The sequence below is a fragment of the Salmo salar genome, chromosome ssa06 (assembly GCF_905237065.1).
Source record: "Salmo salar chromosome ssa06, Ssal_v3.1, whole genome shotgun sequence".
NCBI lineage: Eukaryota > Metazoa > Chordata > Actinopteri > Salmoniformes > Salmonidae > Salmo > Salmo salar.
In genome coordinates, this window is record NC_059447.1 from 35,500,848 (window position 1) to 35,521,933 (window position 21,086).

The 21,086-nt window shown below is 41.3% G+C and overlaps 1 protein-coding gene across 2 annotated transcripts; it reads left to right on the plus strand.

The window, feature by feature from the left end:
• Positions 1–90: 90 nt before the first annotated feature.
• LOC106607153 (interferon-induced very large GTPase 1) lies at positions 91–20,675 on the plus strand. Of its 2 annotated transcripts, none has more exons than XM_014203788.2 (6): positions 91–277; positions 2,321–2,600; positions 14,149–14,254; positions 14,371–15,015; positions 15,196–15,224; positions 15,458–20,675. In XM_014203788.2, exons 2-6 carry the CDS (start codon positions 2,346–2,348, stop codon positions 20,291–20,293), a joined length of 5,871 nt encoding a protein of 1,956 aa, XP_014059263.2. In that variant the 5' UTR covers positions 91–277; positions 2,321–2,345; the 3' UTR covers positions 20,294–20,675. The 2 variants fall into 2 exon arrangements, with proteins under 2 accessions (XP_014059263.2, XP_014059265.2); XM_014203790.2 differs by having other exon boundaries at positions 116–259.
• Positions 20,676–21,086: the final 411 nt, after the last annotated feature.

Below are 21,086 nucleotides of genomic sequence, written 5' to 3' on the forward strand. Positions count from 1 at the left end.
AGTTTAGTTAGTTATTTACTCACTATTGCAAATCAGGTCACAGTATACAAGCTGTCATGTGATTTCAAGGAAACCCTGCAGTTACTGTTTTGAGGGAAATGTGACATCATACTAGCTATAGGTCTACTTTCAGTTTCGTTTTACTGGTTGACGTGATTTCAAGGAAATCATGCCTGAATATTTTCAATAAGTACCTATGGGACATCAGTTTGCCTGTGTCAAATTGCAAGGACGGCGAATGAACAACACTTCTTTAAGAGTGGGTGACATATCTTAAGTGAGTGATTATTTTGTTACTTTATAGTCAGAGATTGTTTGGAAATGTTCCCATAGTTGTGTGTATTTTTCTTAAGATCGTTACATTTACATCTGCCTGCTAGATGGATCTGAGAGTTTTTGTAAATGTTTATATTTGAGTTCCAAGGAATGTGACTCGTGTCAGTACTGTTTGTTCATCCCAGTTTAGATGACGAGATTATCTTAATTTAGAATATATTTTAGCTTATTCTGTGCACTGTTAGGTTCTTCATATTTTAGCAGAACGCAGGGTTTGACATTAGGATGGCAGAAAAGACAGACAATTCAGGGGTTCAATACATAGTAGCAAAGGTTAAAACCATGCAGTGCTGGTGTGTTTATTAATGTTCTGAAGGTTTAACATAAAGTAATAAAACTGCAACTAAAATACTTCCACTATGGGCACAGCTGCAAACTTCAAATCAAATTGTATTTGTCACATGCGCCGAATACATATGTTATAGCAATTTGGTGCCCGACGGCCAGGGTTGGGTAGGTTACTTTCTAATCCGTTACAGTTTCTAGTTACCTGAAATCAGTAACATCCCTTTTGGATTACCCAAACTCGGTAATCTGATTAGTTTGTTACTTTTAGATTACTTTCCCCTAAAGAGACAGAAGGTAAAACTGATCCATCAAATGCATTTGGTGCATCATCGTAGTGGTCTCTGACTTGTTGTCAGACTCACTCAGGTGGAACAAACTTAAACTTGCGCCTTTTTTCAATGCTGCGTTGAAAGTAATTCAGAAAACAGGTGTCAATGTATTTTTTTTTTCGCAAACATCCTTACTGAATTTAAAAGTAATCTAAGAAGTAATCATCTAGTTTTTCAAAGTATCTGTAATCTGATTACAATATTTTAGTTGGTAAAGTAATTGATTAGGTAAAGTTCTTTTAACCAGTTAACGGTGGTGTTCCCCTGCTCAGATGTTACATGCATCAACCAATGGTTGTGTGCCAGCACTGCTGGCTGTGGCTTTGGCCTGGAACTGGGGCACTCCCCACCCACACCACTTGGGAGTGCAACAATATAATGCAATATCATTTCATGGGGTATTAAAAGACAAATGAATTACTGTATGCAGTATCTAATGTAGAAGAAACAGATCTTATCAAGATACAAAAAGTTTATGGCTGCAGCCAATTCGGCACCACTGAGGAGAAGCCTGTTGCAGGACTTAATAAGTTACATACGTTTGTGAGAGGGTTGAAATAATCCTGAAATCCTGCTGTAAATATTTGAATATCAAATATGTGCTTTGGTAACACAGGTTGGTCATTTTGTTCAGCACTGTTTAGCTGACAAAAAACTTATGTAATTGTATTCTGTCAACTATTCTGAATATCAGGATAGAGTCACAGAAAACATGACTGCATTGTCCCCATGTGGGAATTCAGTGGGCACGGGCTAGCCCACACCAAGCCCATACCAGCCCAACACTTATTAGAAACTTTCTCTAATTAAAAATATGTATGATAGAAACAACTCAGTTGTCTATCTGATACAATGTAACATATTTGCTAAATAGCTCATAAATTATCATAGATGATACTATTTATGCATTACTATGGCAGTACTTGATTAGACTTGTAGAAAATGTATTATAAATCAATAAATACCTATAGTTAATCATTCAAATTGATTAATTTGGCATAGGGTGGGCAATACACATAAGGCCAATTCCATGAGCTAATATTGGGGCCCAATAATGGCAGCCGATCTAAACGGTGGGCTTATTTCAGGTAAAGTGAGGGCTGACCTCACCAGATATGGGCTGCCCACACTGTGCCAATGCCTTGGGCCCAATGTGGAGCTGATAAGCAAAGTCGCATCGACCCCATGTGGGCAGCTCACCAGATATGGTGAGGTCAGCCCTCACTTTGCCTGAAATAAGCCCACCGTTTAGATTTTACCTGGGATTGGGCCCCATCGTGCCAATGTGGGCATGTTTGCTGGGGTGTTTATAAGCATACTTTTGCCTTGTCATGCTGAGAAGATAATGTTTCTTTGTTTTTCTCCAGTGGCTTGAACAATTTGCAGAGGAGAATGGAATCTGGACCCAGCATGGAGGGTGAGGAAGCCAAAGATGCAGGCAATATGCCAGAAGTTTCTAACCCACTGTCAAAAGGAGAATTTGAGAGAGATAAACCGGTTTGCACTAAACACAGATCAGATGCTCAAGAAAATACAAGCAATAACACAGAAACACTTGATTCAGAAATGCAGCCTCATGTCCCTCAAAGTCGAGTGGAATCAGACAACAAAGATGGTGACCTGGAAGATCCAACTGACAGAAGCCTGGTGAGAATACCAACTTGTACCTACACCTCAATTCATCAAGATTCTCATGTAATGAAGAGTTTGAACATTGCATTTCAAACAAAGAACACAGAGGGGAGAATCAGTGAGGAATATTAACTGTAGCCCTGATTTGGTGTTTACTGTTCAAAGAATGTAGTCATAAAAAGGGTGTTGATACTCATAGTTTAGCCTACATGTTTTTTAACAGTCACTTCATAACTGCATACCTAGTTTACAGTTACTGACGAGAGAAAATACATTGCCAGATACATTTTTTCACCTCAGTAGGGAAAATATAAATACAGTTTGTAACTATATTAATCTATGAAAAGCAAAACACAATAGAACATCAGTTGCCGAGTACTGTATGTAGGCATTTCCATTAAAAAGACCCATGAGCACCAACATGTAAAGTTCATAGGATGTCAAATTGGGTTTCAAATGAAGCATGTATACATTCTTCAACCCTTTTCCATCCTAAAAATTGGGAATAAGCAAAGGCTTTGATTTCTGGTCAAACTGATGGAAAAGGTGTCTTAGAGAACATCTTCCAGAAAAACTCTTCAAAAGTATTAATAATACTGTACATCAAAACACAATATTGAAGTAAAATACCTTGCTAACATTAACACTCATATTTAGTTTGAGAAATGATTTCCCTCCTGTACGTTTAAGAAACAATGCCTTGTATTTCTGTTACCAAAAATCCACATACTGTATCTTTAAGATATTTTCTAATTTCTCTCCCTCATGAGGGAAGATAATAATAGTTCCCAGAAGTAACAAGTAAAGGTAGACCTACTGTAAGGGCTGTCTTCAGGAATGCACCAAAATGCAGCGGAGTTAGTATTCATCTTCCAATTTAATTAGAAAGAACACTATACAAAACAAAAACAAGGAAACTGACAGCCAATAGTCCTGTCAGGTGCAACCACACTAAACAAGAAACAATTACCCACAAACCCCAGTGACAAACAACTCCTACATATGTGACTCCCAATCAGGAACAACGATTCCCAGCTGTTCCTGATCAGGAGTCACAAGACACACACCAGACTGCCACGTCCTGACCCCCAAACTACTACACCAGCTCCATCTGCTGGTCAGGACGTGACACCTACCAATAATTTATAGTGTTTTTACTGATATAAGTTTATTTTCTGAATTTAGTGTTAAAAAACGAGTAACAGAATTACTGCAATTAAATTGGAATCATACTGCAATCATAGTAGTCACAAACCACAGTTGGGTCATCTGCTGCTGTCCTCCCTTCCACTGGCATACTGTTATGTTCAGCTCATTACTGTTTATTTTTCTCTTTCTGTTGTGTGGTAGTCAGAGCAAAACTGAAAACAGGCTGGACAGCCTCTCCCTCTCTGTTGATCTATTTTTCTCTTTCTTTTCTCTCTCTATCCAGTTAATGTCACAGTACAGTAGAACACAGTAGAGAACAATGCAGTACAGTAAAGAAAAGTACAGAACAGTACTGTGCAGTACAGAAACAGTAGAGTACAGTTTACGGGTAGTTTAGTTTATTAGGATCCCCATTAGCTACTGCACATGCAACAGCTACTCTTCCTGGGGTCCACATAAAATATGCAAATACATGACAAATGCAGATCAGTAATAGACAAGAACAACATAAGATATTACATTAAATTAAAATAAAATAAGAGTACGTATATATTGGAAAGACACGAAGAGACAAGACAGATCATATTTGCACACTATTCATATATACATATTAATATTCTTAAATACAGTACAGTTCAATTACACCTTTAGAAAGAGGAGAAGCGCTGTGATACAATATGTTTTGTTATCTGTTTTTTAAAGTTAAACTTGCTTTTGCCTGAGTAACCTCTGGTGGTAGAGCATTCCAAGATGACATGGCTCTATACATAACTGAGCAACGCATTAAATCTGTTTTTGGTTTGGGTACCATGAAGAAACCCATAGTGGCATGTCTGGTGGGGTATGTATGTATGTCTGTTTGAAGAGTTTGCAAATAGATTATACAAGTGGTTTAAGCATTTTCAATACACAAATGTTTCTTAAAAAGACTAGAAGATAAGGAGTCAATTTCTCCTCATGCCACAAACATGAAAGACTATCATGCATGTTGTTGATGTCATTGGCGGTCAGTGCCATTTAAGATGAGGGAGGACATTCAATGTAACAGCAATAGGTTTAGGCTACTACATGATACTCAAATTTTCTAGGGATTCACAATATATCCTTTGAACATATCATAATCGGCCGATATTAGCTAAAAATGCCAACATAGGTATCGGCCGATGTCAAGTTTAATGCCCGATGTACGAAACCGATGTCAAAGCTGACGTGTATACCTATATAATGAAGGTCCATGACATAATGACGCCACGTATAATGTTGCACTATACGTGCAACACAGAATTTCTAAACTAGCCCACAATCTCTGCTGTGTGGATGGAGCAGTCAACAAGTCAATTGAAAGAGTAAGAACATTTCAGCAAGACAACTCAAAGGAGAAACCCATCAAAGCCAAGATAATGGAATTCATTGCCCTTGACAATCAACCGTTCTCTGTCGTGGGTGATGTTGGCTTTCACCGACTGGTCGAGCACCAGTACACACTAACAAGTGTGCTATTTTTCAGATGTTGCCCTACCGGAGTCACACTGTAATAGCGTCACTGCTATTAGCTTCCCGACATACATTACTATGGAATGCCGTTTGGGTCTTTGCGTGTCAAAAAAGATACAGTAGCACTGTCAAAGCTGTACAAAAACGTCTACAAACAAGCGGCCACGAACGATATGTTTACAATACCGCGTTGGTAATAAAGCATAATTTGTTCGACCACAACTTCTGGGATAGCTAGCTTTAGCTTGGTTCCTAGCTAGCACCGTAACAACTAGCCTGAAAACTGCAGTCATTTTCATTACTCTTAGCAATGATTTAGGAATCCTTGTGAGTAAGTATTAACTAGGTTGCCACTTGTTGTTCGCCTATTGAAATTGAACTTCAGTTCATGAAAATAAATAGCTAGCCAGCTACTTAACCCTGTTGCCCAAAGCTAACGTTATAAGCAGCCAGCTAGCTTCATCTGGCTAGTGAGGCTCGACCTGACCTGGTTATGTGTTGTGAAGCTAGCCACAATAAGGATTAGGCACAATAGTGGAATTTGCGGTTTGCCTTAAAAAAAAGTGTCATTGACAGTGATGCAAATGAATACAAATAGTAGAATTATGCCATACTTTTACTTTTAAGTCCACTATTGTGGCTAATCCTTATTGTGGCTAGCTTCACATAGATGGGTCCAACCACCATTAATCAAATAAGAACTGTCTTATAAATTAGGGTTATTTTAGATGATGACACCTAGCTATATAGTTAGCTAGCTAACTATAGCTACTGAAACAGATTATGTTGTGTTATTTGACACGTCAAATAGTGTTATTTGACGTGTATCTTTTTTGACACGCAAAGAAATCCTGATTGAGAATGAAATGACTGAACATCAAATGAACAACAAAATCGCACAGCAAGTAAGTGAAAGAAATAGGTTTTGATTATGTTTTACTGGTAATGGGGACATATGTACAGTGAGGGAAAAAAGTATTTTGCTGATTTTGCACGTTTGCCCACTGACAAAGAAATGATCAGTCTATAATTTTAATGGTAGGTTTATTTGAACAGTGAGAGACAGAATAACAACAACAAAAAATAACGGAAAATCACATGTCAAAAATTTTAGAAATTGATTTGCATTTTAATGAGGGAAATAAGTATTTGACCCCTCTGCAAAACATGTCTTAGTACTTGGTGACAAAACCCTTGTTGGCAATCACAGAGGTCAGACGTTTCTTGTAGTTGGTCACCAGGTTTGCACACATCTCAGGAGGGATTTTGTCCCACTCCTCTTTGCAGATCTTCTCCAAGTCATTAAGGTTTCGAGGCTGACGTTTGGCAACTCTAACCTTCAGCTCCCTCCACAGATTTTCTATGGGATTATGGTCTGGAGACTGGCTAGGCCACTCCAGGACCTTAATGTGCTTCTTCTTGAGCCACTCCTTTGTTGCCTTGGCCGTGTGTTTTGGGTCATTGTCATGCTGGAATATCCATCCACGACCCATTTTCAATGCCCTGGCTGAGGGAAGGAGGTTCTCACCCAAGATTTGACGGTACATGGCCCCGTCCATCGTCCCTTTGATGCGGTGAAGTTGTCCTGTGCCCTTAGCAGAAAAAAACCCCCAAAGCATAATGTTTCCACCTCCATGTTTGACGGTGGGGATGGTGTTCTTGGGGTCATAGGCAGCATTCCTCCTCCTCCAAATACGGTGAGTTGAGTTGATGCCAAAGAGCTCCATTTTGGTCTCATCTGACCACAACACTTTCACCCAGTTGTCCTCTGAATCATTCAGATGTTCATGGGCAAACTTCAGACGGGCATGTATATGTGCTTTTTTGAACAGGGGGACCTTGCGGGCGCTGCAGGATTTCAGTCCTTCACGGCGTAGTGTGTTACCAATTGTTTTCTTGGTGACTATGGTCCCAGCTGCCTTGAGATCATTGACAAGATCCTCCCGTGTAGTTCTGGGCTGATTCCTCTCCGTTCTCATGATCATTGCAACTCCACGAGGTGAGATCTTGCATGGAGCCCCAGGCCGAGAGAGATTGACAGTTCTTTTGTGTTTCTTAACTGTTGTCACCTTCTCACCAAACTGCTTGGCGATGATCTTGTAGCCCATTCCAGCCTTGTGTAGGTCTACAATCTTGTCCCTGACATCCTTGGAGAGCTCTTTGGTCTTGGCCATGGTGGAGAGTTTGGAATCTGATTGATTGCTTCTGTGGACAGGTGTCTTTTATACAGGTAACAAGCTGAGATTAGGAGCACTCCCTTTAAGAGTGTGCTCCTAATCTCAGCTCATTACCTGTATAAAAGACACCTGGGAGCCAGAAATCTTTCTGATTGAGAGGGGGTCAAATACTTATTTCCCTTATTAAAATGGAAATCAATTTATAACATTTTTGACATGCGTTTTTCTGGATATTTTTGTTGTTATTCTGTCTCTCACTGTTCAAATAAACCTACCATTAAAATGATAGACTGATCATTTCTTTGTCAGTGGGCAAATGTACAAAACCAGCAGGGGATCAAATACTTTTTTCCCTCACTGTAAATGCCAACAAAATACCTTTTTGGTCAGTGTGGTGTTTGTGTGTGTGTGTGTGTGTGTGTAACCTTTATTTATCTAGGCAAGTCAGTTAAGAACAAATTCTTATTTACAATGACGGCCCAGACGACGCTGGGCCAATAGTGCGCTGCCCTATGGGACTCGCAATCACGGCCAGATGTGATACAGCCTATATTCGAACCAGGGACTGTAGTGTCGCCTCTTTTTTAAATGTATTTTTTATTAAACCAGGTAGGCTAGTTGAGAACAAGTTCTCAATTACAACTGCGACCTGGCCAAAATAAAGCAAAGCAGTGCGAAACAAACAACAACACAGAGTTACACATGGAATAAACAAACATACAGTCAATAATTCAATAGAAAAAGTCTATAAAGTAGGATTAGGGAGGTAAGGCAATAAATAGGCCATAGAGGCGAATAATTACAATATAGCAATTAAACATTGGAGAGATAGATGTGCAGAAGATGAGTGTGCAAGTAGATATAGTGGGGTGCAAAGGAGCAAAATAAATAAAATAATTAACAGTATGGGGATGAGGTAGTTGGTTGGGCTATTTACAGATGAGCTATATACAGGTGCAGTGATCTGTGAGCTGCTCTGACAGCTGGTGCTTAAAGCTAGTGAGGGAGATATGAGTCTCCAGGTTCAGGGATTTTTGCAGTTCGTTCCAGTCATTGGCAGCAGACAACTGGAAGGAAAGGCGGCCGAAGGAGGAATTGGCTTTGGGGGTGACCAGTGAAATATACCTGCTGGAGCGCATGCTACGGGTAGGTGTTGCTATGCTGACCAGTGAGCTGAGATAAGGCGGGGCTTTACATAGCAAAGACTTATAGATGACCTGGAGCCAGTGGGTTTGGCGACGAATATGAAGCGAGGGCCAGCCAACAAGAGCATACAGGTTGCAGTGGTGGGTAGTATATGGGGCTTTGGTGACAAAACAGATGGCACTGTGATAGACTGCATCCAATTTGCTGAGTAGAGTGTTGGAGGCTATATTGTAAATTACATCGCCGAAGTCAAGAATCGTAGGATAGTCAGTTTTACGAGGGTATGTTTGGCAGCATGAGTGAAGGATGCTTTGTTGCGAAATAGGAAGCCGATTCTAGATTTAATTTTGTATTGGAGATGCTTAATGTGAGTCTGGAAGGAGAGTTTACAGTCTAACCAGACACCTATGTATTTGTAGTTGTCCACATATCCTAAGTCAGAACCGTCCAGAGTAGTGATGCTGGACGGGCGGGCAGGTGTGGGCAGTGATGGGTTGAAGAGCATGCATTTAGTTTGACTTGCATTTAAGAGCAGTTGGAGGCCACGGAAGGAGAGTTGTATGGCATTGAAGTTCGTCTGGAGGTTAGTTAACACAGTGTCCAAAGAAGGTTATGATATCATTTAGGACCTTGAGCGTGGCTGAGGTGCACCCACGACCAGCTCGGAAACTCGATTGCATAGTTTGTTAACTTGGCTTTCGAAGACCTTAGAAAGGCAGGGTAGGATAGATATAGGTCTGTAGCAGTTTGGGTCTAGAGTGTCTCCCCCTTTGAAGAGGGGGATGACCGCGGCAGCTTTCCAATCTTTTGGGATCTCAGACGATACGAAAGAGAGGTTGAACAGGCTAGTAATTTTTTGCAGCTCTTTCAGAACATCAGCTATCTTGATTTGGGTGAAGGAGAAATGGGGGAGGCTTGGGCAAGTTGCTGTGGGGGGTGCATGGCTGTTGACTGGGGTAGGTGCTAGCCAGGTGGAAAAATGCTTATTGAAATTCTCAATTATCGCGGATTTATTGGTGGTGACAGTGTTTCCTAGTGTCAGTGCAGTGGGCAGCTGGTAGGAGGTGCTCTTATTCTCCATGTACTTTACAGAACTTTTGGAGTTTGGGCTACAGGTAGCCTTTGCTTTCCTAACTGCCTGTGTATATTGGTTCTTAACTTCTCTGAAAAGTTGCATAACGCTGGAGCTATTCGATGCTAATGCAGTACGCCACAGGATATTTTTGTGCTGGTCAAGGGCAGTCAGGTCTGGAGTGAACCATGGGCTATATCTGTTCCTGGTTCTACATTTTTTGAATGGGGCATGCTTATTTAAGATGGTGAGGAAAGCACTTTTAAAGAATAAACAGGCATCCTCTACTGACGGAATGAGGTCAATATCCTTCCAGGATACCCGGGCCAGGTCGATTAGAAAGGCCTGCTTGCTGAAGTGTTTTAGGGAGCGTTTGACAGTGATGAGGGGTGGTCGTTTGACCGCAGACCCATTACGAACTCAGGCAATGAGGCAGTGATCGCTGAGATCCTGGTTGAAGACAGCAGAGGTGTATTTGGAGGGCAGGTTGGTTAGGATGATATCTATGAGGGTGCCTGTGTTTACGGATTTGGGGTTGTACCTGGTAGGTTCATTGATAATTTGTGTGAGATTGAGGGCATCAAGCTTAGATTGTAGGATGGCCGGGGTGTTAAGCATGTCCTAGTTTAGGTCACCTAACAGCACGAGCTCTGAAGATAGATGGGGGGCAATCAATTCACATATGGTGTCCAGGGCACAGCTGGGGGCAGAAGGTGGTCTATAGCAAGCGGCAACGGTGAGAGACTTGTTTCTGGAAAGGTGGATTTTTAAAAGTAGAAGCTCAAATTGTTTGGGCACAGACCTGGATAGTAAGACAGAACTCTGCAGGCTATCTCTGCAGTAGATTGCAACTCCGCAGTTCTATCTTGTCGGAAAATGTTATAGCTAGGGATGGACATTTCAGGGTTTTTGGTGGTCTTCCTAAACCAGGATTTCGACACGATTAGGACATTCGGGTTTGCAGAGTGTGCTAAGGCAGTGAATAAACCAAAATTAGGGAGTAGGCTTCTAATGTTAACATGCATGAAACCAAGGCTTTTGCGGTTACAGAAGTCAACAAATGAGAGCGCCTGGGGAATGGGAGTGGAGCTAGGCACTGCAGGGCCTGGATTAACCTCTACATCACCAGAGGAACAGAGGAGGAGTAGGATAAGGGTACGGGTAAAGGCTATAAGAACTGGTTGTCTGGTACGTTCGGAACAGAGAGTAAAAGGAGCAGGTTTCTGGGCACTGTAGAATAGAGGCATAATGTACAGACAAAGGTATGGTAGGATGTGAATACAGTGGAGGTAAACCTATGCATCGAGTGACGATGAGAGAGATATTGTCTCTAGAAATATCATTTAAACCACGTGAGGTGACCGCATGTGTGGGAGGTGGAACTAAAGGGTTAACTAAGGCGTATTGAGCAGGGCTAGAGGCTCTACAGTGAAATAAGGCAATAATTACTAACTAAAACAGCAATGAACAAGGCATATTGACATATGGGAGAGGCATGCGTAGCCGAGTGATCATAGGGGTCCAGTGAGTGGTTCGGCAGGCTGGAGACACGACGATTCAGGCAGCTAGCGGGCCGGGACTAGTAAGCTAGCAGAAGGGCCTTAGAGGGATGTCGTGACGGAAGAAGTCTGTTGTAGCCCCCTCGTGCTGTTACATCGTCAGACCAGTCGTCATGGATCAGCAGGGCTCCGTGTGGTAAAAGGGGGCCAGGCCAATTGGCAAAATATGTATAGTGGCCAAAGAATTTGTCCGATGGGCCTCTTAAGCTAACAGTCCGATATGCTCTAGACAGCTAGCGGGCCGCGGCTAGCAGGTTAGCAGATGGGCATTCAGGGGATGTGGCGATGGAGGAGCCAGTTGAAAAAAACCCTCGGGCGAATTACGTTGGTAGTCCAGCCGTGATGGGTCGGCGGGGGTCCAGGCCAATTGGCAAAATAGGTATTGTAGCCCAAGGAGTGGCTGATGGACCTCTTCGGCTAGCCGGGAGATGGGCCTAGCAAGGCTAGCTCCAGGCTAATTGGTTCTTGCATCGGGACAGAGGCGTTAGCCAAGAGTTGCCACTCGGATAGCAGCTAGCTAGCTGCGATGATCCAGGTTTAAAGGTTCGGAGCTTGCGGTTGGAATCCGGAGATATGGAGAAAAATATGTCTGAGTTTGAGTCGCACTATGCAGACTGGCGAGAGTTGTCCGGGCTAAAGGTAGCTGATGACCGCTAGCAGTTGCTAGCTGACTACTAGCTAGTAGCTAGTTAGCTGGCTAGCTGCTGTTGGGGTTCCGGCTCAAAAGAAAAGAAAATAGCAGATCCAAACCACATTGGGTGAGGCGGATTGCAGGAGAGTATGTTGAAGTTGAGGTTAAGAAAAATATTTAAAAAATATATGCGAAGAAAAAAGATATAAAAAGACATATACATGGGACACGACAGGATGAGGACAAAAGACGTCTGACTGCTACACCATCTTGCACTGAGATGCAGTGCCTTACACCGCTGTGTCCATGTGTGTGTGTTAACTATTTAACTGTACTAGAACTCTTTTACAGGCCGCTTAAATGTTTAATATCGGTTATCGGTATCGGTATTGGTTTTTTTGGCAAGGAAAATATTGGATATCGGTATCGGCCAAAAATGTCATATCATGCATTATACATTTTTTCCCTATACCCATTATGATGTTGCTACAACCTAGCATATGAATGAAGTTTACAACGTAGGTGCACACAGGTCAAGAGACAAATTTGACACATGGACAGTGACATTCAATACCGCCTTGCAAACTCTTTCCTGCACCTTGCTGATATAGGATGTAATCGAGAGTTTCTATTGGACAAATTCATGTTTTTCCCCGTTTTTTTCTGTTTACGAAGTTTTTCAACAGAATAGGCGGAATAAATATACCCCTGATCATGCGTAATCACACAGCCCCGATGGATTCATTCTCGCATCTATGCGCTCTCCTCTCTCCTTTTCCCTTCACTTGTGGACTTCAATGCACAACACATCAGCTGTATGTGACCAGGCAAAAACCTTTCCAAGCCAAACCACTACACACAGCCTACATCATTGTCACCATAATAGCTAAAGTAACGTCAGAGTGAGCATAGCTAATAGAACTAACGCGTTACTAAATCCGCTACAATCATGCAGTAATGTTACAGTGTACAGTCAGTAAGAAGTTACATCGGCCGGGCCACGATGGCAATACATTTGTAAAATCAAAAGCTTACCTTGACTTGGAGGAAATACAGTGTTGTGTTGGATAGTCATCGTCAGCTAACATAGCATCCCGTAGTTAGAGCAGGGTGTTTCAAAAGGATAAACTAGCTAGCTGCATTTGCTAGGTAAGTAAAAAAAAAGGCAATCTCTCTATATATATATATTTCTCTCTTGCTTCTTCTTCATTGTGGAAAAAATTATTTGTTCAAAACTGTTAAACTTTTGTCTTTCTCTCTCTTTGAGTCAAGTAATCACCACATTTTATGCACTGCAGTGCTAGATAGCTGTAGCTTATGCTTTCAGTCCTAGATAAATTCTCTGATCCTTTGATTGGGTGGACAACATGTCTGCAAGAGCTCAGATAGGATGGAGGACGTCCTCCGGAAGTTGTCATAATTATTGTATAAGTCTATGGAAAGGGGTGAGAACCATGAGCCTCCTAGGTTTTGTATTGAAGTCAATGTACCCAGAGGAGGACGGAAACTAGCTGTCCTCCAGCTGCTACACGATGGTGCTACCCTACAGAGTGCTGTTGAGGCTACTACCCAGCTAGCATTGAGGAATCGGCCAAGAAGCGTCCCTCTTCCAAGAACCAGAACTGATTGAATCGGCCCGGAATCGGGTGTCGGACTCGGCCCGGAATTAAAATGAATAACTGTCCAGAATCGGCCCAAGTACATCAGGCCGTTTCAGTCTACCGGAATTCAGCCGACTTTGCCGGCATCTTACCAGAATCCCCCCAGAAGTAGCCCAATGCAAATGAAAATAAATGTATACAAAATTACCCAATGTAGTAATTTTTAATATTACTATTATAAATTTCATGCATACAAATTATACCCATCCACCGCAAAAAATGTAATGTTGGAGGAAACACCGTACACCTGGTGACCGTATTAGCGCGCATGCGCCTGGCCCGCCACAGGAGTCGCTACCTTAATTTTGAGCAGATATTTTGTTTTTGGAAAACGTGGTCACAAACTGATGGAGATTTTACTGTAATGCTGTTACCAAATTTTGCATCTGCACAGCTCTTCCAGTAAAGGTGTTTTTGTGAAATTTTCCGTGTAAATTGTTCAACGTAGTCCTTGTGCATATAGTTGTATGGTTTGTTAAAGTTTGAAATCAATGGTTTTTGTTTGGCATACATTTTAAAGTAAAAAATCTGAGTCTAAGTGTAATTCCGTTATCGTGGAATTGCCCATGTACAAATGGTTATTATTTGATTATTTGATTGTTACATAATATCTAATATGATAAAATGTCATACTTAATTTTGAAACATAGTAATACATCTAGATAATTCCACAGAATGAACCTGAAGTCTTTGAAATCAAAGGAAATGACAGCAAACAAAGCGACAAAAAAGAGAATACATCATCTAAAACGGACAGGGGTTTCCCACTGTGTAAAAAAGGTGAGAGAACTTCTGCAATCATCAACTTATCTATAAATGCTGTGAAAATGGAGTGTTGTTAACTTACAGTACATTAATTAATTCTATGTTCTTTACATTACTTTATTATGTTTCAGTTACAGCTGATCTGGCTATACATGTAGCATTGATTGGTGACCCCAATGCTGTGACGATTGAACCTGGAAATCTCCTTCTTGACAAGGACCTCTACTCAGAAGCAGATGAAGCCTCTCACATTGCACCAAGAATTTATGATTTATGTGGACGTTCCGTCTCTGTCACCAACATGCTGGGCTTGCAGAGTGCTGAGCCTACACAGATATCATTGGAAAATCACATAAGTCAGCTAGTGTGTAAAACAGGAATACATGCGTTCCTCTTAATTTCAGCATTAGGTAATGTTTATGAGCACAACATGGTTGAGGATTGGCTCCAAACAATGCTTGGGGAAAGATCCCTTGCCTTTGCAATGACCGTCTTTACCCATGAGAATGAGCCAGACACTGCGTTGGGTGATCTGAACGACAACAGTGATCTGAAGCATGTCACTGAAAAGTGTGGAGATAGGTATCACACCTGCAAAAAGAGTATGGATGATCCAGAAGAGATTATAACATTACTTGAAAAGATAGATCTTATGGTCTCTGAAAACCAGCCATGTTGTTACACTGGAGAAATGTATGGTGAAGAGATGAGGCAGAAACAGCAACTGAAAGATTTGGGCGACAGATCACAAAGGAAGAAGACAACTACTGTACCAGGTATGTTCCCTATGCGTGATGCAGCAGCAGCCTCAAGTACTGTACAGTTATTTTCATTCCCTGTAAAAGGTTATTAATTCCACCGAAATTTAGACTATAGGAGAATACTCTGATCATTCTCATATTAACTTTTTTTATTCTCTCCCTCTTACCTACAATGCCATCTATCTGGAAACACAGGCAACAATGCTGTTGGAAACAAGGATGAGGTAAATAACTGAAGTAAAGTCACAATTGCTTTAGTAGCCCACTCATATTACTTATACACTCCCCTCCATATTTATTTGGAAAGTGAAGCTACAACTTTTAATTGAATATTTTAGCTTCACTGTCCAAAGAAATACAGAGGGAAGTGTATGTGTAAAAAGTGATGCACAGTTTATTATGTACATAGTGTTTGGGGAATGTTAAGCAAATAAAATGTGTTTGGTTGACTAAATAGGGAGAAGAAATTAAACTGGAGGGGAGTTTAAATGAAAAGATCATTGTGGAAAAACAACAATCAGAGGTAGAAGAGCTCATGTGCAGACTTCACCTTCAAGGCAAATATCAAAATAAGATGAAAACTGCAGACTTTCTGAACATTGGCTCTTCCGCTCAACATCAACACGGACCCCAAACAGAGAACAAACTGGCTCATACTTTCCTACAAAGGTTGTTGATGCTGGACTACAGAGCCAGGTACATTCCTGTAAGAGATGAGAATAGTGAGATGCATGACACAACTGACAACAGAAATGATAACGCAGAAACAGAAGAAAGTGCCTTTGATGCCCTTTTCAACAAGAACACAGTCTCTGGTGATATAAAGAAGAACACGCAAGTTCACCCAATGGATGTCCAAATGGCAGTGTTTCACTGTTCAGACAGTTTCCTTCAGCAGTTCATGGTCACAAAGCTGTCCTTGTGTCAGTATGCCTTGCCTTTGCTTGTGCCAAACCTCTTCACCGAAGAGATTGAATTCCCTTTGTGGACATTTCGACAAATCAGAAAAACCTGGAAGTCCACTAATGGCTCTAATATAGTCACCAGCCAAAGTATGCCTATTTACAAGGCAGAAACACCAATGGTGTCATTCTTTAGGTTTGGTTCTGTGTCCTCATCAAAATCCCAGCTGATGAACAACTTGATCAACCAACGTCACAGCACATTCTTCCACAGACACTGTCCAGGAAGCAATAAAACCTGCCTCCTAATGGATGGGGTGGTAGAGATTGCATGGTATTGTCCTGCTGGGAAGCCCAATGATATTTTCACTGACTGTGTTGCATTCTGTAATCTCCATGGTGACGCCATAGAGAATGCAATTCAACGTGACATACTGATTGAAAAAGCCTCTGTCAATGTTGTCCTTTTACCAAGTCTTGGAAAAGGAGACAAAAGTATGGCAATCGTGCAGGAGCTGTTCAAGTCTTCTAAACCTCTGATATGTCTGCTCACTGAAGAGGATTCTGTTGCGACTGAAATTAGAAAGGGAAAGTACAAAATGGGTTTGAGAGACAGAAATCAGTCAGATGTTTCCGAGGAACTAAAAGGGATCATTAGAAATAATTTGTCAACACCATGTTGCTACTTCAAACTTGAGGACATGGCAAAGTACTCAGGGGTTAGAGTAGATGAGGATGATGAAGATTGCCAAGTAGGGAAGACTAATGCTCTGCAGATAACGCATCTGCTTAAGGAAATGGAACTGTCCAAGATCAAAGAAACATTTCTTCCATGTCAAGGAAGGCTGTGGCATGATTGGTGTCAAAGAAATAAAGACCTTTATCGTCTCCAAGGGAATCTAGAGATGGAAAGAAGTAAAATACAACATGAAATGATGCAAATTCGACACCATCAACATAAAGTTGCCTTTACTGAACTCATGCAGATGTTTATCACAAGTCTACGATCTCTGGGAGAAAAAGAAAAATCATATTTCCTCAAGTGGGTAGGGATACTACTGGATGACCTGTCCTCGGATGAGCTCTCAGACCTTCATCACAAGTATGATGAAAAGTGGTCCGAGGTCCTGGCTTTGAAAAAGAAGCATGATAAATCAGAGCAACTGAAAATGAGACAAACGGAGCTGGAAAAAATATCAGGAAAGCTGCAAGCAGCAACCTTTGGATTTGAGCACATTCTGAGGGAAATGGGACAGATCTATGAAGCCCATGCATCTGTGGCCAGGGAAAGGAAAGGAGAAAGTGAGGTGACCGTGTCTTACCTTCCAGAGCTCGCGGCAGAACTTATGATATCGGGACACCCAATAGAACTAATGGATGGTGACGCAGCTCATGTGCCACTGACGTGGATTCATGGGGTTTTAGATGAAGTTATCAAGAAACTAGGAGATCAGAGAGTCTTTGTTTTGTCCATTTTGGGAATCCAGAGCACTGGGAAATCTACAATGCTGAATGCAATGTTTGGACTGCAATTCGCAGTAAGTGCTGGAAGGTGTACCAGAGGTGCTTTCATGCAGCTGTTGAAAGTGACCGAGGAGATGAAAGATGACTTTAGGTTTGATTATGTTCTTGTTGTTGACACTGAGGGACTTCGAGCTTTAGAGTTGGCAGGAAAGGAAACAGTGCACCATGACAATGAACTTGCAACTTTTGTCATTGGTCTTGGAAACATGACCTTGATCAACATATTTGGAGAGAATCCTGCTGAGATGCAAGACATCATTCAGATAGCTGTTCAGGCCTTCATGAGAATGAAGAAAGTTAGTCTGTCTCCAAGTTGTGTGTTTGTGCACCAGAATGTTGGAGACATCATGGCTGGAGAGAAAAACATGGAGGGAAAGAGGCGCTTACAGGACAAACTAGACGAGATAACCCAGTTAGCTGCCAAAGAAGAGGACAGTAATGCAGAATGTTTCAGTGATGTTATTGCATTTGACATACAAAGAGATGTGAAATACTTTTCCCAGCTGTGGGAGGGCAGCCCACCCATGGCCCCACCAAACCCATGCTACAGTGAGGATGTCCAGGAGCTAAGGAAAACAATCCTCTCTAAAACATCAAAGTCTTTTGGCATGACATTATCACAGCTCAAAAGCAGGATCCAAGACCTTTGGAATGCACTGCTGAACGAAAAGTTTGTGTTCAGCTTCAAAAACACACTAGAAATTGCAGTTTACAGAAAACTTGAGATTCAGTATGGAAAATGGATCTGGGCTCTCAGGAGTGCCATGCTATGCATTGAAAATCAACTGCACAATCGAATCGAAAATGGAAAACTTCACAGGGTTGAGAGACATTACCTTGTTGAAGAAATGAGAAAGACTCGTGAAGAAGTGGACAAATCAATGGAAAAGTACTTTGATGAACACAGAGATAAAGAAATGTTGATTCAGTGGCGAGGGAGATTTCAAACGAAAATGTGTGAGCTTCATGATGAACTTGTGAAGGGAGCAAAAAGAAAGTTAGAGGAGGTTATTCATCAAAGGGATGCGCGCAAAAAGCTGGATGACAAGAAGACACAGTATGAAAACAAGCTCTTCCAAAAGAGCAAAGAACTTGCCTCAAAACTGAAGGACAAGGCAAAGGATGATAAACAACTTGAGAATGAATTCAATACTCTTTGGGGAGCATGGGTTACTGAGTTGACGGAAGATACACCTCCCATAAAGGACATAAACATATCAGATGATGTGACTTGTATCCTTAAAGAGAGCGGTAATGAATTGTCTCTTATACATGACCGGAAAAGTTGTGGAATGTACCCACAGATTTGTACCATGGGGAATTATTCTGACTATGTAATTCGATCCAAGCACCAAGATCAACAATCAAAAGCTGGTAAAAGGAAGCCAAGCAAAGTCCAATTGCAGAAAAATATTGTGAGTGGTGCTTTTAATAGATTTTTGGGGGCCATTGTTCCAAGCAACATTCTAACATACACAGATCAGGAATTGATAAGATCATTCATCAATGATGTTGTCGAACAAAGCCAGAAGATAATTGAGACAGAGCCCATAGAAAAGATGGGATACAGTGACAGTTACTTGCAAGAAATAGTAACGCATGTCAAAGAAAGCGTGAAGGAATTTGAATCGAAGAAAAGAAAATATGCATTTAAAAGGGAGTTTACGGTGGATCTTTCACTTCATGTGTGTGAGCTAGCAGGAAGTAAGTTTGCAGATTCCCATAGCAAATTCAGATGCAACAATGATGCCCACACTTACCTGGAGCAGAAGAGACCACAGTACAACAAGATTTTCAAGAGCTACTGCAAAGGATCCACATCTGCAGCTGTGCTTGGTGAGTTAATTTGCAACACACTGAAAGAATCAATTGTACAGGCGGTCTATGACCAGACGGCCATTGACTTGGCTGGAGAAATGCGATTAAGTCACCCACCATTCAGTGGAAACAGGTCTAACATGGAGATACACATCCTGACATCACTGGCAGAGGAGGAAAACTTTGACAAGTGCATGACCTACATTCACAACCCAAGGAAACACTTTGAGAGATTTATTAGAGAGAATGTAGAGAAATATATCCTCATAGAAAATAGGTCCAAAATCCTCACCATGATTGAAGGGAACATAAAAGGTAAAGAGCAGCGTGTGAGCCATGCAGTGCATACAGCAACAAATACAGTCAAAAACAAGAATGGAGACACCAACATGTGGCTTAGAGAGCTTTCCAGTGCTCTAAAAGATGAGCTTAAATTTGCTGAAAAGCATTTCAGTGATTTCTGTGACATAACCAACTTTGACTTCCTCGAAGAAGAGGTAAGGGAAGGTCTTGCCAACAGAATCATGGAGATCAACAGAAGCCTCAGCAACGTGTCACTCCTGGACATGAAGCAGTTCAGGGAGAGGCCAGATGAGATTCTGATCAAACATTTTTGTGATTGCTGCTGGGTACAGTGTCCCTTCTGTAAAGCCATCTGTACAAACTCCATGGAGGGGCACAAACCGAAGGATCACAATGTCCCTTTTCATCGCCCTAAAGGAATCAATGGATGCCACTTCAAAAACACAGTAGAATTTTGGATAGATTTTTGTACAACTTCAGTAGCAAGTAATGGCCAGTTTTACCCCTCCCATGAATCAGAGGATATATATCTTTTGAAAGAATACAGAAAAGCTGGCCCAAGATTTGCTGATTGGAGCATCACACCAGACCTCTCTGAACTTCCGTACTGGAAGTGGTTTGTTTGTCGATTTCAAGAAGATCTGGAAAGGTATTATGACAAAAAATTCCAGGGCAGAGGTGAAATTCCAATTGAATGGAGGAAGTTCACAAAACAGCAAGCTATTGAAAGCTTAAAGAAAATCTAAGGGGAGCTCAAATAGTAAAAACATACAGACATGATGGCACAAGCATGATATTGTAAACATGTTGACATTGTAAACATGAACATAGTCAGAACCTGAAAAACCTCTTGGCAATGTGCCCTTGAGCAATGTACAATAAATCACCGCTTTTATTATTCTAATCAGCTAGGCCTATTACACGTCTTATTTTGATTCAATCATTTAACTCAATCTGATAGACTAACAGGAAAAAGCCTAGTTTTTGGCCTCATTTTGGGATCAAAAATGTATATGCAGATGTTTTGAGTGTGAACAATTTATCACATTTCCTGTCAAGTGATAAATCCTTGTACTATTGTATTGTATTACCGTAAGCAAATACTCAATAAACGCTACGAAATTATGACATATTGTTTGCTCTTTCTCACCAATATAATTCAATATTGACTCCAACATTTCACCTGGCCAAGATGTGGGTGCGACACTTTTTGTAGTAGTAGTAGTAAAGGAATCAAAATGATTGACAAATAGTACCATAACCTCATCCTCATATTACCCTTGTGTTTAGTGTACGTGCGATTGTGAATATTATTGCAACAAATATACTGTACTATGGGGAATACTATACTGTTCGCTGCTCTGGCACCCCAATGGTGGAACAAGCTCCCTCACGACGCCAGGACAGCGGAGTCAATCACCACCTTCCGGAGACACCTGAAACACCACCTCTTTAAGGAATACCTAGGATAGGATAAAGTAATCCTTCTAACCCCCCACCCCCCTTAAAATATTTAGATGCACTATTGTAAAGTGGTTG

Coding starts and splice junctions, on each gene's coding strand:
- LOC106607153 (XM_014203788.2), top strand. CDS start 2,346: ATGGAATCTGGACCCAGCATGGAGGGTGAGGAAGCCAAAGATGCAGGC. Junction 14,255..14,370: donor TTTCCCACTGTGTAAAAAAG/GTGAGAGAACTT, acceptor ATTATGTTTCAG/TTACAGCTGATCTGGCTATA. Junction 15,016..15,195: donor GAAGACAACTACTGTACCAG/GTATGTTCCCTA, acceptor CTGGAAACACAG/GCAACAATGCTGTTGGAAAC.